A 15,439-nucleotide genomic window follows, 5' to 3' on the forward strand; every position below is an offset into this window, starting at 1 on the left:
AGATCTCTTCCTCCCATTCTGATGCCTCCAAATAGGGGGTTTGGGCTCTCTTAGCCTCCTTTTCTAAAATGTTGATGAGGAAGCTGTTTGGTTGGGTCGGTGAAGCCCTGACTTTTGGGGAGGAATCAACATTCACAGAGGTTGGGCCTCATCAGTTGGTTTGTTGTTGCATATTTTGGTGTCTTTGGATAACACTTGTTATGTTCTCATTGGAAAATGGGAAATGACAATTTGACCCCACATGCAGACCTTTGGGCTGTATTCTCCAAAATTGGGCATTTTTTCATAATGCTGCTCGGCCACATACAGAGAAAAATGACCAATGAATATATCCATCTATTATAATCTCATCTTACCACTAGATTTGTTTTGCAAAAAGGAGACATCTGGAAATTAGGCCTTTAAGACTTTGTTTGCATTTTGTGTACTTGTGTGTCCATCAATATTATAAATGTGAGATATTTTCTCTACCCCAGGGTGGTATTGCTAAAATTAACTTATAAAAGAGCTTTATTTAGTTGGTTTAAAGTAAGTGCTTGTAGGAGCTGGGCATTCTAAAACTCAAAGATAAAAACTAACCCAAATGTTTTATAAGTTCACATGATTTTGGAAAATATTCAGTATTTTTTAAAAATTTTTATTTTTAAAATTTCTTTTCAGTGTTCCAGAATTCATTGTGTATGCACCACACCCACTGCTCCCTGCAATACATGCCCTCCACAATACCCACCCCTAGGCTCATCCAACCTCCCACCCCTCTCCCCTCCAAAAGCCTTAGTTAGTTCCTCAGAGTCCACACCCCAATGTTCATAGTAGCAATGGCCACAGTTGCCAAACTGTGGAAAGAACCAAGATGCCCTTCAACAGACGAATGGCTAAAGAAGATGTGGTCCATACACACTATGGAGTATTATGCCTCCATCAGAAAGGATGAATATCCAACTTTTGTATCAACATAGACGGAAATGGAGATTATGCTGAGTGAAATAAGTCAAGCAGAGAGAGTCAATTATCATATGGTTTCACTTACTTGTGGAGCATAAGGAATAACACAGGGAGTTGTAGAGAAGTAAGTTGGGGGAAATGGGAGGGGGAGAAAACCCATGAGAGACTATGGACTCTGAGAAACAAACTGAGGGTTTTGGAGGGGAAGGAGTAGGGGGTTGGGTGAGTCTAGTGGTGGGTATTAAGGAGGGCACATATTGCATGGAACACTTGGTGTGATGCATAAACAATGAGTCTTAGAACATTGAAAAAAATTAAAAGAAATAAATAAAAAGACATTTATCTTTAGAATCTTATTGCCACCTTAGTAACTAGATTATTTATTTTTTTTTCTAAGATTTGAGAGCAAGTGAGCGATGGGAGAACTGGCAGAGGGAGAATGAGAGAGAACCTCAAGTAGACTCTCCACTGAGCATGAAGCCTGCCACAGGGCTTGATCTCATGACCCTGAAGACATGACCTGAGCTGAAACCAAAAGTCAGACACTCAACCAACTGAGCCACTCAGGTGCCCCAGTTAGTTAAGTTTTTAAATGATCTATAATCTTACTTAGGAATGTACTTTAAAATCTGATATTTCAGACAAACTTCCCAAAATTCAACTTCTAAATGAAGTCTTTTTGACTAATTAGGCTTATTTGGTACATCAAATCACATGGGGAGCTTTGTCAAATAAGTGATGAGAAGCCTCCTCAGGTTATAGTATATGGTTGAATACTAGAACTATTCCAGGAATTATATAAAATTACTAAGGTTTTAATATGACATTATAGCAGGACATACCAAAAGTGCCAGCAAAACAGATTAAAAAATAAACACCCCTATATGAGCAATCACTATTCTTGCTGTGCTTACTTGGGGGCAAGGAGGGACAGTTATTTACGTACTGTGTAGCAGGAATGGTAAACTGCAGCTCTCAGGCTAAATGCAACCAAACACCAGTTTTTTACAGAAAGTTTATTGTTTATTCAAACAGAGCTACACCCATTCATTTAGGTCAGTGGTTTTCAAATACTTCGTGAGTACAATCTTGACCCCCAGAGCACATCTTGTGACATCTGGAGACATTTTTGGTTGTTACAATGGGGGGTGGGGGGAGCTATGGCATCTATGACTGGCAACTTGTGGCCAGATATACTGCTAAACCGACTGTAGGGCACAGGACAGCTGCCCAAAACACCTGGCCTAAAATATCAGCAATGCCACGGCTGAGATACCCTGGTTCATGTGTTTCTCTGGATGTTTTTGCACTAACATGGTGGATGAGTGGTCTGACAGAGCTCATATGGCCCACAATACCTAACATATTTACTCTCTGGCCCTTTATGAAAAGTTTGCCCATTCTCTACAAGAAACCATAAAATATACTTCAGTATTTCATGTGTAGTAGGTTGTCTATCAATTCTAGAAAGCTTCCTTTAACACTATTTATTCTAGAAATGAGCCAATCAGTATTTTTATTCATACCTCTTCTAGCCGCATAAAGGGCTATAGTAAAAAATTATACTTCAAATTTTATTCTGATTATTTAAGGACTATTTAAAATAGTGACTCTCAAAAGCCAATCCAAGTATCAGTAATTGCAAATAATGAACTTTTCACTGGCCCATAATGAAATGAGAAAAATAAAGACAAATTTGGGAGATTTTCATAGTTAACTTAATTCAATGTTAAGGGTGTTATTCCTAATGATTACATCCTTCCTATATTTACAAATATTAAAATGCCCTTTCTTTTCTGTATCAATGTTAGTAAAAGGTAGTTTATTTAACATAGCAAAACAGAAAGTTGTAAACTGGGTCAAATCCTTAGAGAAAAATCATTGCTTCTTAAAATCCAAAAGTCAGAAAACCTGATTTAGAGACTTTTGTTCCATTATGAGGATTCTTTGATGTTCAACATATATCACATATCACTGCTGAAGGTATTTCTTAAATGTGTTTTGCAATGTCTAATAAGTGATGAACTACAGCTGAAGGCTTTTCCACATTCATTACAGTCGTAAGGTTTTTCTCCAGTATGAATTCTCTGATGTTTAGCAAAGGATGAATCATGCCTAAAGGCTTTCCCACAATGACTGCATTTATAAGGTTTCACTCCTGTGTGGACTCTCTGATGAATAGAAAGATGAATTCTCTGGCTAAAGGCTTTCCCACATTCCTTACATTTATAGGGTCTTTCCCCAGTATGAGTTCTCTGGTGTTGAGTTAGGTACGTGCTATGGCTGAAGGTTTTACTGCATACATTACAAATGTAAGGTTTCACACCCGTATGAATAATCTCATGTTGCCTAAGGTGTCTAATCTGGAAAAATGCTTTTCCACAGTCTTTGCAGGTGAAAGGTTTCTCTCTAACATGAGTTCTCAGATGCTGGATCAGCCCAATGCTCTGGCTGAATGCTTTCTCACATACGCCGCATTCATAGGGCTTCTCCCCAGTATGGATTCTAACATGCTGAGTAAGAGATGATGGATGTCTGAAGGTTTTCCCACATTCCTTACATTCATAGGGTTTCTCACCAGTATGGATTCTCTGATGTGGAATAAGGGATGAACTTTGGCTAAAGGCTTTTCCACATTCTTTACATCGGAAAGGTTTCTCTCCAGTATGAATTCTCATGTGTTCTGTAAGGTGAATGAGCTGTTTGAAGATCTTTTCACAAATATTACATTCAAAGGTTTTCATTCTTGTGAAACTCCTTGAATGATTGATCAAATCTACATTGTATCTACTTCTCTTTCTAGATATATCATACTTATGGTCTCTTTTTCTTGGAGGACCTTCTGGTCTGGGAATAACTTTTGAGCTCACATTAATACTTTTCTCAAATCTGTTAGATTCTCGGCCTCTCTCCTGAGTGAGTGTTTTCTTGTGGGTCAAGGGGGTTTTCCCATCACCCATTCCTTGGTTTTCCTGGTGGCTTTCTTTATCACATTTGGAGACTCTTCCCAGTGTTGAATATAAGGTGCTTCCTCTCGTGGACTGTTCCTTCATGAGGCCATGGTGTAATTCTTCCCATGAAATATCATTCTTTAAGGCTGACTCCCTGGTTTCTGTTTTATTCTCCAAGTCTGAAAGAAATCCCAAAATAGAACTGACCCATATTCAGTGCACTTTAAAAAATAAATGGTCATAGTGAGAATAGGAGGGGTGAAAATGAAAATGTACTAAGCATAGAAACCTTGGACTATCTTCAAAGGTAGTTCTGCCTCCTAGAAAGCGAATATAAAAGGAAATGAAGAAATGGTCAAAAGAAAGAAGCTTTCAGAGTATGTAAGGTGATTTCTAGGAATTGGGAGGAGTTCATCGATGTGAATTCCAGAAGGAAGTGCACTAAGAAGAGAGCATTGTTGTAAGGGTAAATATAAGAGATAAGATTAAGGAACACAGGATTCTAGCACCATTATCATCTCAAGTCCATATTTCTATGACAAAATATTCTCTATTTAAAAATTTTTTTTCATGTATTTATCTCATCTTTCTACATAAAACATTAAATAATATAGGAGGAATAGCCTCTCTCAATTTCCTCTCCATTTCCTTAGTCTCTTAGGATTTTGGGATATGTCCATTTAGATATTCCCAACACATGTGAGTGTGTGCATTTTTATATATGTATGGTCACAAACATACACTTGTACAAAAAGGGATCATGGGGTGTGTGTGTGTGTGTGTGTGTGTATTTATTTATTTCTGCATCTGTTTTTTAATTCAACTATATCTTATTGGACCCCTTCCATGTCTATACATTTAGATTAATCTCATTTTTTTAAAACAAGTGCAATGCATTCAAATATTCCACTGATGGACATAGCATAATTTGACTTTTCTTTACTGAAAAATATTGAGGTTGTCTCTACTTTTTCATGTCATCATTATACAAACATTTGTTTACATTCCTGTAAATATTTCATAGGATTTACTATAGAGGAATTACTGGGTTCTGGGTATGTGCGCTCTCAGTGGATGTGGGTGCCCTTCCCAGTAAGTTCATTTGATTTTTATCACTCTTCATAATTCTTGCCTATACCTACATGAGATGAAAAATGGGCTTCTTAGGTGACACATTATTAACTTACTGTAAAATCTTTTTTGTAAAGATTTTATTTATCTGTCAGAGAGAGAGAGAGTGGGAGAGAGCACAAGCTGGGAGAGTGACAGGCAGAGGGAGAGGGAGAAGCAGGTTCCTTGCTGAGCAAGGAGCCCAATGTGGGACTCGATCCCAGCACCCTGGGATCATGACCTGAGTCGAAGGCAGATGCTTAACTGACTGAGATACCCAGGCATCCTTATACTGTAAAATCTTGAAGGATAGAGACTATATAGTTTATCCATAGTATATATGGGACAATATTTTTGGAAGAGGGAGTTTCTCTTGTTTTTATTCTCTTTCTATTTCCTTTCATCCATTCTGGACCCTGCCATCTTAAACCACCAATATCTCCTATTTACACCAAACTCTTATTCCCCAGGATTTCTAACCTCACCTTAGTAATAGCATGTACAAAGTGCTTGAGAATAGCTGGGTAAATCTTGGAGTGGACTGAAAAAGCGAATAGAGAGGGGGGTGCCTGGGTGACTCGGTTGGTTAAGCATCTGACTCCTGGTTTCAGCTCAGGTCATGATCTCAGGGTTGTGAAATCAAGCCCCGTGTCAGGCTCCATGCTCAGCATGGAGTCTGCTTAAGATTCTCTCTTTCCTTCTTTCTCTGCCCCTCCCACCCCCGGCTTGCACTCACACTCCCTCTCTCAGATAAATAAATAAAATCTTGGGGCGCCTGGGTGGCTCAGCGGTTTAAGCCTCTGCCTTCGGCTCAGGTCATGATCTCAGGGTCCTGGGATTGAGCCCCGCATCGGGCTCTCTGCTCAGTGGGGAGCCTGTTTCACCCTCTCTCTTTGCCTGCCTCTCTGCCTACTGTGACCTCTCTCTGTCAAATAAATAAATAAAATATTAAAAAAAAGATGCATATTTTAAAAAAAAATTAAATAAAATCTTTTTTAAAAAAGAAGGTAGAGATGTTTATATTACCTATTACAGGGAATAAGGAGTCACTCAACTTTTCAGGGTAAGAATAAGATAAATGTATTTCAAGAGGTCAAACCTGACAGTAACATTCAAAATGATTCAGAAAAATAATAAAACATTAAAAATACAACTGAAAATCTTAGTAATAGGCATGAGATGATGGGAACTTGGCTTGGCACTGCATCAACAAAGATGAAGAGAGGAAGGGACGCCTGGGTGGTTCAGTTAGTTAAGCCTCTGCCTTCGACTCAGGTCATTATCCCAGGGTCCTCAGATTAAGTCCTGCATTGGACTTCTTGCTCAGCTGGGCACCTGCTTCTCCCTCTGCCTGCTTGTGCTCTTTCTACCCACCCCCCAAAAAATAAATAAATAAAATCTTTAAAAATAAAAAAAAATTTTTTTAAAGATAAGGAAAAATGGATCTAGCAGGTAGTATCAGAGAAGCATGAGAGATGAGGAAGCATTGAGAGTAGAAAAACACGATACATTCTTGCTGTTACCATGACTTTTGGTCTTTCAGACTAAAAGAACTGGAGGAGTCAGGATGAGAAACTTGCTTGAGAGAGAAGATTGTCTCTGTTTTCGGATGAACTGGGCTTGAAGTGACAACAGTGCGTCTAGATAGAGATGTTCTAAATCCCGGGAATATGTGGGAATATCATATTCATATGGATATATGAAACAAAGATGGAAACACGGAAAATATAGGTGTCAAGGAACAACTAAAACCACCACGATGTATCTGTGGGCATCTGTGCAGATATAGAATAACAGCATAAAAGACAGAGGCCCCTCAGGGATTGTGGCAGACACTGCTGGATATCCACCAAAATCTGTTCTTCCCCTTTCTGGACACAAAACTACACTATATTTCCCCAATCTTCCTTGATTCTGATTTGAGTGAAGGGACAAAGTTTTCTCCCGTAAGTGACTCAGATTAAAAGTCATGTGAACCACTCCAGGCTGGCCCATAAAAACCTCCCAGGTGGGCTCCTGTGTGCTCTCACTCTGCTCCTGGCTATGCTTAGATGGGGAGGAGGCCCTTGGGGATGGTGCAGCCACATGTGGAAGACATCTCAATCCCTGATGTGCGAGGTCCAAAAGAAATGTCCATGGGCTTCCCCAGTTCCCCCAGACCAGTGTATGAGCCAGAAATTCCTATTTCATTGAAGCCACATTTTAGAGTCTACCTGCTACAGTAGTTTATTTAGCCTATCCTAACGGAGGTGGAAATGATGTATCTGCATTAAAAAGGATATTGATGAGAAGCACTGAAAAGGCAACGGAAGAGATAGAGGAGATAAAAATTATTAAACTGGCTGGTGGAGGAAAGGACAGATATCAAGAAGGTGGCGAGATCTATGAACCCAGTGCTGCTGTGGAGAATAGAGTCATAAGAACAAGACTGTGGAGTTAGGAGGATTCAAATTCAAATACCAATTTCACTGACCAGTACCTAAGGACGCTGGACACATTTCTTAACCTGTGGGCCTTCTTTTCCTCCTCTGTAAGATGTGACTAACGTATGCACAGGACTCATGGAGGCCAGCTGGATGAACAGCTGTCGTTATTACTGTTCTTAGATGAAGAAGGCTGCTAAAAGGTATTGATTTGGTAGGAAGGACTTCTGTGGGGATTTTCCCCAGAGTCCTAAGTTATCTGAAATAAAAAGTTAAACTACACAAATTTAAAATTCTGATTGAAACTATGATTACAGAATAAGATTCAGGGAAAAATTTTAAATGGAATTGTGAGAGAGATCTATGATAAAATGACACGAGAATCTGGTGAAAGGTGCTGTACTTAATGAGAGGAGATCCATGAATACCTGAATAGACAGGAGAAGGAAGCTATGATCATGGCAAGGTCTGGAATTCTGGAGAAAGCAAGAAAATCATGAACGTCGGGTCAGGAGAATTACTCAAGCAAACCAACCCTGATGAGAAAGGCATCTCTTTCCTCCCCTACTCTAGAGAAATTAACAAGAAGAGGCAAGTGCAGATGGTAATCAGGTTTCTTGTGGGTCCCATCCAGATGGCATGGTCTCTCCCACAGCCTGGAGAAGGCTTCAGTAGAGCTCTCCAGCAAACATGACAAAGGCCCCATCTGCCTTGCTCTTACCTGAACTTGGACTTCCTGATATCTCTCTCTCGATCAGCCATGGCTCTTCTCCCTTCTCCAACTGGGAAATCAAACCAGGTTTGGAGAGCTGATATCCTGCTCATGAAGAAGAAAACACTGCATGTGCTGAGGTCAAAGAGCCATCCCAAGAATTTCAAGAGAACTCTTTATTATTCAGGCCTGCTGAGAGGGTAGAGTAGAAAGACCAAGGCAGAATAGACCAGAGCAATCCTGACTTGCTGTTTAAAAGGAACTAGAAACCTATATCACAACCCAAAGCCCAAGCACAGCAGTTTGGTTAGAAACAAAGATTTTCTTCCAACAGGCAAGTTCTAGTGATAAAGGGAACTCATCCTTACCTACTGATACCAGGTTCCCATAGTTCTCCAGCATCACCTCCCGGTACAGATTCCGGTGAGCAGGGGCCAGTTGCCCCCACTCCTCCTGGGTGAAGTCCACCGATATGTCCTTGAAGGTCAACAGTCCCTAGAACATCAAATATGTCCTTTTCAGTTCTAATATTGCCTACACACTAAGAGATTCTAGCCAAGTTTTCTTGGACACCCTCCTGAAACTTGGTTGGCTGAAACTTGGTTGGGAAGTTACAACACAATGCAGCAAGCTTATAAATTGTCTTCTGCAGCTTATCATTTGGCTGAAGGAAAAATACTCGTGAACTATTAAAGAAGGTCTCAGAGCAGTATATGATCATTTGGATTAAGGACAATAAAGATCAGGAATATTTGAGGAAGGGGAGAGTTCAAAAGAGGCTGAGGTCACAAAAGATGACAGGGACCTTTGGTGGGCCGAGAGAATTGGTTAAAATGAGAACATTTCAGCATGGGTAAAATATCATTAGCTGGGTATTTCTGTTAGTAAGAAAAGTATGTGAGAACAGCACATTTCTGGAGGGAGCATGAATTCTACCTAGTAAGGAAGACTTGACCAAAGTAGATACCATGTTGTAAAGTACAAGAGTCTCTCATGTACAATCTATACAAATTAACCATTTTACGGTTATTTTTAAAAATATTATCAAATGCAAAGAGAATCCAGACGCCAGAAGGCAAAGATAATAACACATTCCTTAAGTATAACAATGACTCTAATGCTTTTTATGTATTATAAGAAAGTCTGGAAGGCATTTGAGGCTTCTTGGGCTGGCAACAGCATGCATATTGAACCAATTAGAAAGCTGAATTTGAAGAACGTTGAAGATATGGGATTAAACCCTATACCATGTTATTTTGGAAACTAAGATCATATCATATATAAAAGTCTTCTGTTCTCTAAGAATCTCTCCTTCTATATCGATTTTCTCTGATTAATCTCTAATTTTTCTTGAGTTTCTCTATGATTCTGGGGTTTGACAGTAGAGAGCTGTGCTCATTGCCAGTGCCAGTCATTCTCTAATCAGCTCGTTTATGATACACAGATGCTACTAAACTGCTCTTAGAAGTTTTCCTTCCTTTTCTGGTCAGCCTATGTAGTGCCCTTCATGACCTGCCAGTAACTTCTCTACTTATTTCCCTTTTCATCTACAATTCTGCTCCAAAACATGACCAGAGATCCTCTCTCTTTTTTTTTTTTTTTAAGATTTTATTTATTTATTTGACAGAGAGAGAGATCACAAGTAGGCAGAGAGGCAGGCAGAGAGAGAGGAGGAAGCAGGCTCCCTGCAGAGCAGAGAGCCCGATGCGGGGCTCGATCCCAGGACCCTGAGATCATGACCTGAGCCAAAGGCAGCGGCTTAACCCACTGAGCCACCCAGGCGCCCCGACCAGAGATCCTCTCTTAAAGGTCATTAATGAAGAGTATACATCTCCAAGAATGTCAGAACTGCATTCTGTTAATTTTTAAATGTTACTTAAAATGTTTTATATCTGAAACTAACAATGTACTATATGTTGGCTAATTGAATTTTTTTTTTAAGATTTTATGTATTTATTTGACAGAGATCACAAGTAGGCAGAGAGGCAGGCAGAGAGAGAGGAGGAAGTAGGCTCCAAGCTGAGCAGCGAACCCAACTCAGGGCTCAATCCCAGGACTCTGAGATTATGACCTGAGCCAAAGGTAGAGCCTTAACCCACTGAGCCACCCAGGCGCCCCAAGGCTAATTGAATTTAAATTAAAGAATGTTTTACAATGTTTGTCCTTCCCCTGGATGACACCTGTGAGGTTTCAGGGCAAGAACTACATCACACAATTTTACACACACATTTTAGGGCAAGAGCTACATTACCTTCACATGCATGCACGCACACACACACACCCCAACATGATTTTTATTTTTTATTTTCATTTTTCAAATTTTTATTTAAATTCTAGTTAGAATATAGTTGAATATAGTGTAATATTGGTTTCAGGAGTAGAATTTAATGATTCCTCACTTACAAATAACACCCAATGCTCATCATAACAAGTGCCCTCCTTAATCCCCAACCCCCATCTAGCCCATCCCCCATGACTTTTAAATGTGTTGGATAAATGACAAGAAGTGTGCTTGAAACAAGAAGGTTCCTGAGGAACTTTCTATTATGATGAACCTCCTATTATGAGGAACCTTCTACTATTGGTGGGAAAATTACCTGTGAAACGATTAATGTGGCCTGGTTTAGAACATGCTAAGAAAATCCAATCCAGCAAGTTGAGCCAAAGAAAATCAAAGTCCAGGGCTCTTAAAAGCTGAGAAACAATTTCAAGAAAGTGACAAGAAAATCCAACTCACCTGAGATTCCACTGTTGAGGGCCTGGAGGTGACTTGATCCTTGAAACTTTCTCCCTGGGTCTCATTAGCATCCTGAGAGAGCAAAACTGAGAAAGGAAAAGAGTCGTGAGGTTTACATCTCCCCAAATAGAAAAACAACTTGCAGACATGCTGAACGTGGCTCTTCTCCCAAAACACTCACAGGGAGGGATATTTACAGCAACTCAGAGCAGGCTGAAGCCTCCTTAATGAAAAGGAGCTACAGTGCACAGCTTTGAGCATTACTACTCCCCAAGGGTCAACAATGGTCCAAAAGCACAGATCTACTTGGCCACTCCTCTGCTCAAAAATCCTCAAAGTTTCCCTACTGATAAGAAAAATCCAAATACGTTGGCATAGATTTCAAGATCCTCCACAACCAGTCCATCGTTGCTTCTCTACCCTTCTTCATCCACTGGACACCCCCACCCCTATAGCCCCAATCACTGTTCTTTGAACATACCTCTTACTTGGTGAAAAACTGAGACATCCTTCTGGACCGGTTCAGGTGAAGTTTTCTCAAACACTCTTAATGTGAAGAAAGCTTCCTCTTCCCTAAACTCTTACAAAGTTAGTTTTTATCTCTACTTGGATATCCATCTCAGATACCTGTTTTATTTATTTATATAATTATCTCCCTCAATTGGATATTAGTATGAATATATGGGTAGAAAATATCTGATTCATTTTTTTCCCTATCTGCTAACGTGTTAAGCATAACATGCTGCCAGGCTGCTAGATTTCCAATACTGACTGCATTTGAGGTACTAGAAATATGAACTAGGAATTAAGGCAAATGAATTGTTGTCCTTGTATTTTTTTCACCACTTTTTATCATCAATATTGAACACCCATATATCCACCACCTGTATTCAATGATTGTCAACATTTGCCATATTTGCTTCATTTATCTATTTTTTTGAAACATTTCAAAGTTGCAGACATCATGATACATCATCCCTAAATACTTCAAATAAGGATCTTCTGCATAACCATAATACCATTCATCATACCTAAGCAAATTAACAATTCATATTCCGATTTCCTCAACTCTCCTCAAACTATCTTTTATTCCGTGTTGATTCCAACCCAGGAGCCAAGCAAGGGTCATACATTCAAAGTGGTAGTATCTGTGTTCTCTCTAGAATAGGACTTCCCCCTTCTTTCTTGACATTGGCTTTTTGAGAGACCAGCAGTCTGACTGTGCTAGCGTTTACCTTACTTCTTTATCCCCTGTATTTTCCTCTGTATTTTCTTTAAAACAGAAGTTCAGGCTTTAAGCTCAATTTAGGATTGGGTTAAATATTTTGGCAGGAATTCTTCATGAGTGATACCATGTGCTTTATATTACACTACCCAGAAGACAAAAACTGTGACACCATTGACACACTTAGTTAAGGACAGTGACCACCACGGGCACCTGGGTGGCTCAGTTGGTTAAGCATTTGCCTTTGGTTCAGGTCATGATCCCAGGGTCCTGGGATCGAGCCCTGCTCCTTATTCCTGCTTCTTCCTCTTCCTCTCAAGTAAATAAATAAAAATCTTAAAAACAAAAACAAAAACAGTAACCACCAGATATCGCCATTGGAAAAGAATGTTCTTTCCTTTAGCAAGTAATTCATGGGGGCAATACTTTGGCACCCTGGGAATGCCCTGTTCCCCATTAGCTTTTCAATTAGTTCATTTATAGCAAAATAGTCTATCGTTCCTTCTACTCTTTTTATTGGCAGATATTTTCTGTAAAAAGCTTTCCCTCAGCAACAGAAAATGATCTAAAATCCAAGGTAAATGCATTCTTCATTCCCATAATAATTTATTTTCAAAGTAAGAAATCAGTGTATGAATCACCACCACTGTTGGTAAATGAGTCTTTCCCCTTTCTCTATTTTAAGTGTCATCAGGAATTTTATTTATTCAAGGTGTTACAATCAATCTGGATAGTGAACAGCCCCAAGTTTGTCCAAACTTGCCATCCTGCTGATACACGTCCATTAGTCTTGGCACTCTTCCTCACTTTCTAGCACAAGATACTCCAGGCTCACCTGGTACTTTCCCTGCTGCCTTCTACTTCTGACCAAGCCACCAAGTGCCTGGACAGGTCTCTCATTTGATTCAAATTTCCCCACTGTAAAATAAAGAAAATTAGGCAAGTCTTCCCTGCCTCATACGCCCATGGGGAAAATGAAAAGAAATAACATATACAGTCATGACACTTAGATCATGGGGTCAGGTTGAACTGACCACTACTATTCAGGAAAACCCCAGGCCAGGAGCCATAATCAAGAACTCCAGAGACCTTTTTTACCCAATTGCCTCCCCAAAGAATGCTTCTGCTCAGCTCTCTACCTTCCTTCTCACATTAGAGGACGCTGCCTTTCCTGCTTCCCGCCATACAGTCTATTCTCACCTTCTCCTTCAAACATCTTAGTCACGTCCTCCCACAGGGGCGCCCCCTCCTTGGCCTTCTTTGGATGGCGCAGCTTCACCCAGGTGCTGGCCTCCGTGGGCAGGGTGATCAGGCGCTGCTGTAGCATGATGACTTCAGTACTCCTTCCTGGGGCTCTCTGCCTCAGCCCACAACTCAGAAGGTCCTATCTGGGTTGGCCACTTTGGGTAAGCAAACTGCTGGGACCTCGGGCTTCACAGTTGTGCTGGAGTCCTCCACTCTCGCACACCCAGGGAACATACAGTACCAAAATCCGGAGTCTGAACCTTTTAATGTCTAGGCTCGCAAGGACCATCTCGTCTTGAGCTCCATCCCTCTCCTCAGCAGGTAGCTGGAGGCTCCAGGTTTCTAAGCAGCCCCCTGGGGATACTGGACAGAAAATATCAGTCAGCAAAAGCATCTAGAAAGCTGAGTCGCACAGTCAGAATTCTAGAACTTACACCAATCAGCGAATATTTTTCACGAAAGATACAGGGAGATGGTGCGTCTACGCAGCCCACGCGGTCCAAATTCCTGTGCTGGTGTCGTGAAGCACAAAGAGATGACGAAAGCCCAGTTCTTTGTTGTAGGTAGTTATGTTTAAACTAGTCTTGAGATTTAGAATCCCAAAGGCGCTGGGTTTGAATCCCAGCTCCTTTGCCTTGCTTGGCCGTGGCAAATCACGGAACCCCTGCAATCCCGTCTCTTCCTCCCGCAGCGGAGAGAATAAGGCTTTCTCCAAGCCTGGACCTCGCAGCCTTTGGGCGCGACCCCGGGCCGCTGGGCGCACCACGCGCCACGGCGGACCGCACTTCCGTGGCCCCCGCCCCAGACTCCGCACAATCCCCCGCTCACCCCGTGGTCCGCTCGCCCCGCTTGCCCTTGCTCCCTCGCCCCGGGGCCGGCAGCCCTCCGCACAGCTCGGAGATGCTCCCACGCAGCGCAGCCGTGGCCGGTGCGCATGCGCGGCAGCGGCCTCCGCGCGTGGTTCCCAGCGTCCTCCGGGACAGTCTCCGACTCGCTGCGCCTCCCGGGACGCTCGCCCGGCGGCCCGGTCGCTCCGTCACTCCAGGCTCGCTGCTACTCCACATCCCCACCTCGGGGGACGCAGCCCCACTCCTGCGGAAGGAGAGGGAGCCGGTGCTCTTGTCCCCACCCAATCTACTGAATAGAGCCGTCTGCCCTCGGCCGGCTGGAGGCAAGTGAATGTTTCCATGGGGAGATTGGAAACCTTTGACAAAAGGGAAACATCTGTATCACTTTTTTGTCCGAACAACGTGGCTATAAACGATTCCATAGTGCTTTTACTTCATCTGTACGTGGAAAAGACTGAGAATGGAATGGAATCCCGTGTCTTACTAAAAGAATACCGTGATCAGGTCGTTTTTTGTGCTGCCCTCAATAAATTCTTATGTTAATTGCTTTCCTTGTATTTCTGAAATGCCAGAAAATACTCAAAAGAAAAACAATTATTACCTAGAATCTCATCAAGCAGAGATAAGCATTGCTAACATTTGGTGCAGATTTACACACACACACACACACACACACACACACACACCATGTTTTTTCATGCATTTTTATGTATTCTCTGCAAAAATGATTATACTCTAATGCACTTTTATTGGTGAGTTTTGTCTCCTCGACAAAATAGGAGTATATCATTCCAAAAACACTTCTATATCAGTAGCTTATAAAAAATTTAGAAAATAAAATGAACCTATATACTTGCTAGCTGTTGTAGACTGAATCTTTGTGTCTCCCCACCCACCTCTGCAATTTCGTATGTTGAAGCCCTAAACCCCTCGTGTAGTTGTATGTGGAGTGAGGAAGTAATTATGATTAAATGAAGCCATAAGTGTGGGGCCCGTGTCCCACAGGATTAGTGTCCTTATAAGAAGAGGCACCAGGGGCGCCTGGGTGGCTCATCTGCCTTCAGCTCAGGTCATGGTCCCGGCGTCCTGGGATCCAGCCCCACATCCGGCTGCTCTTGCTCCGCGGGAAGCCTGCTTCTCCCCTCTCTCACTACCACTGCTTGTGTTCCCTCTCTCGCTGTGCCTGTCTCTCTGACAAATAAATAAATTTTAAAAAAGAAGAGTCACCAGAGGACTCACTCTC

At 41.5% G+C, this 15,439-nt stretch overlaps 1 protein-coding gene across 2 annotated transcripts; it reads right to left on the reverse strand.

Moving 5' to 3' along the window:
• Positions 1 to 1,983: 1,983 nt before the first annotated feature.
• ZFP69B (ZFP69 zinc finger protein B) lies at positions 1,984 to 14,248 on the reverse strand. Of its 2 annotated transcripts, XM_045998177.1 has the most exons (6): positions 14,177 to 14,248; positions 13,304 to 13,711; positions 10,879 to 10,964; positions 8,510 to 8,636; positions 8,151 to 8,246; positions 1,984 to 4,075 (listed from the first exon to the last, which is right to left on the reverse strand). In XM_045998177.1, the coding sequence occupies exons 2-6, from the start codon at positions 13,428 to 13,430 to the stop codon at positions 2,910 to 2,912; spliced, it is 1,602 nt and encodes a 533-aa protein (XP_045854133.1). In that variant the 5' UTR covers positions 13,431 to 13,711; positions 14,177 to 14,248; the 3' UTR covers positions 1,984 to 2,909. The 2 variants fall into 2 exon arrangements, with proteins under 2 accessions (XP_045854133.1, XP_045854138.1); XM_045998182.1 differs by lacking the exon at positions 8,151 to 8,246.
• Between the last annotated feature and the right edge of the window lie 1,191 nt (positions 14,249 to 15,439).

The sequence above is a fragment of the Meles meles genome, chromosome 1 (genome assembly GCF_922984935.1).
Source record: "Meles meles chromosome 1, mMelMel3.1 paternal haplotype, whole genome shotgun sequence".
NCBI lineage: Eukaryota > Metazoa > Chordata > Mammalia > Carnivora > Mustelidae > Meles > Meles meles.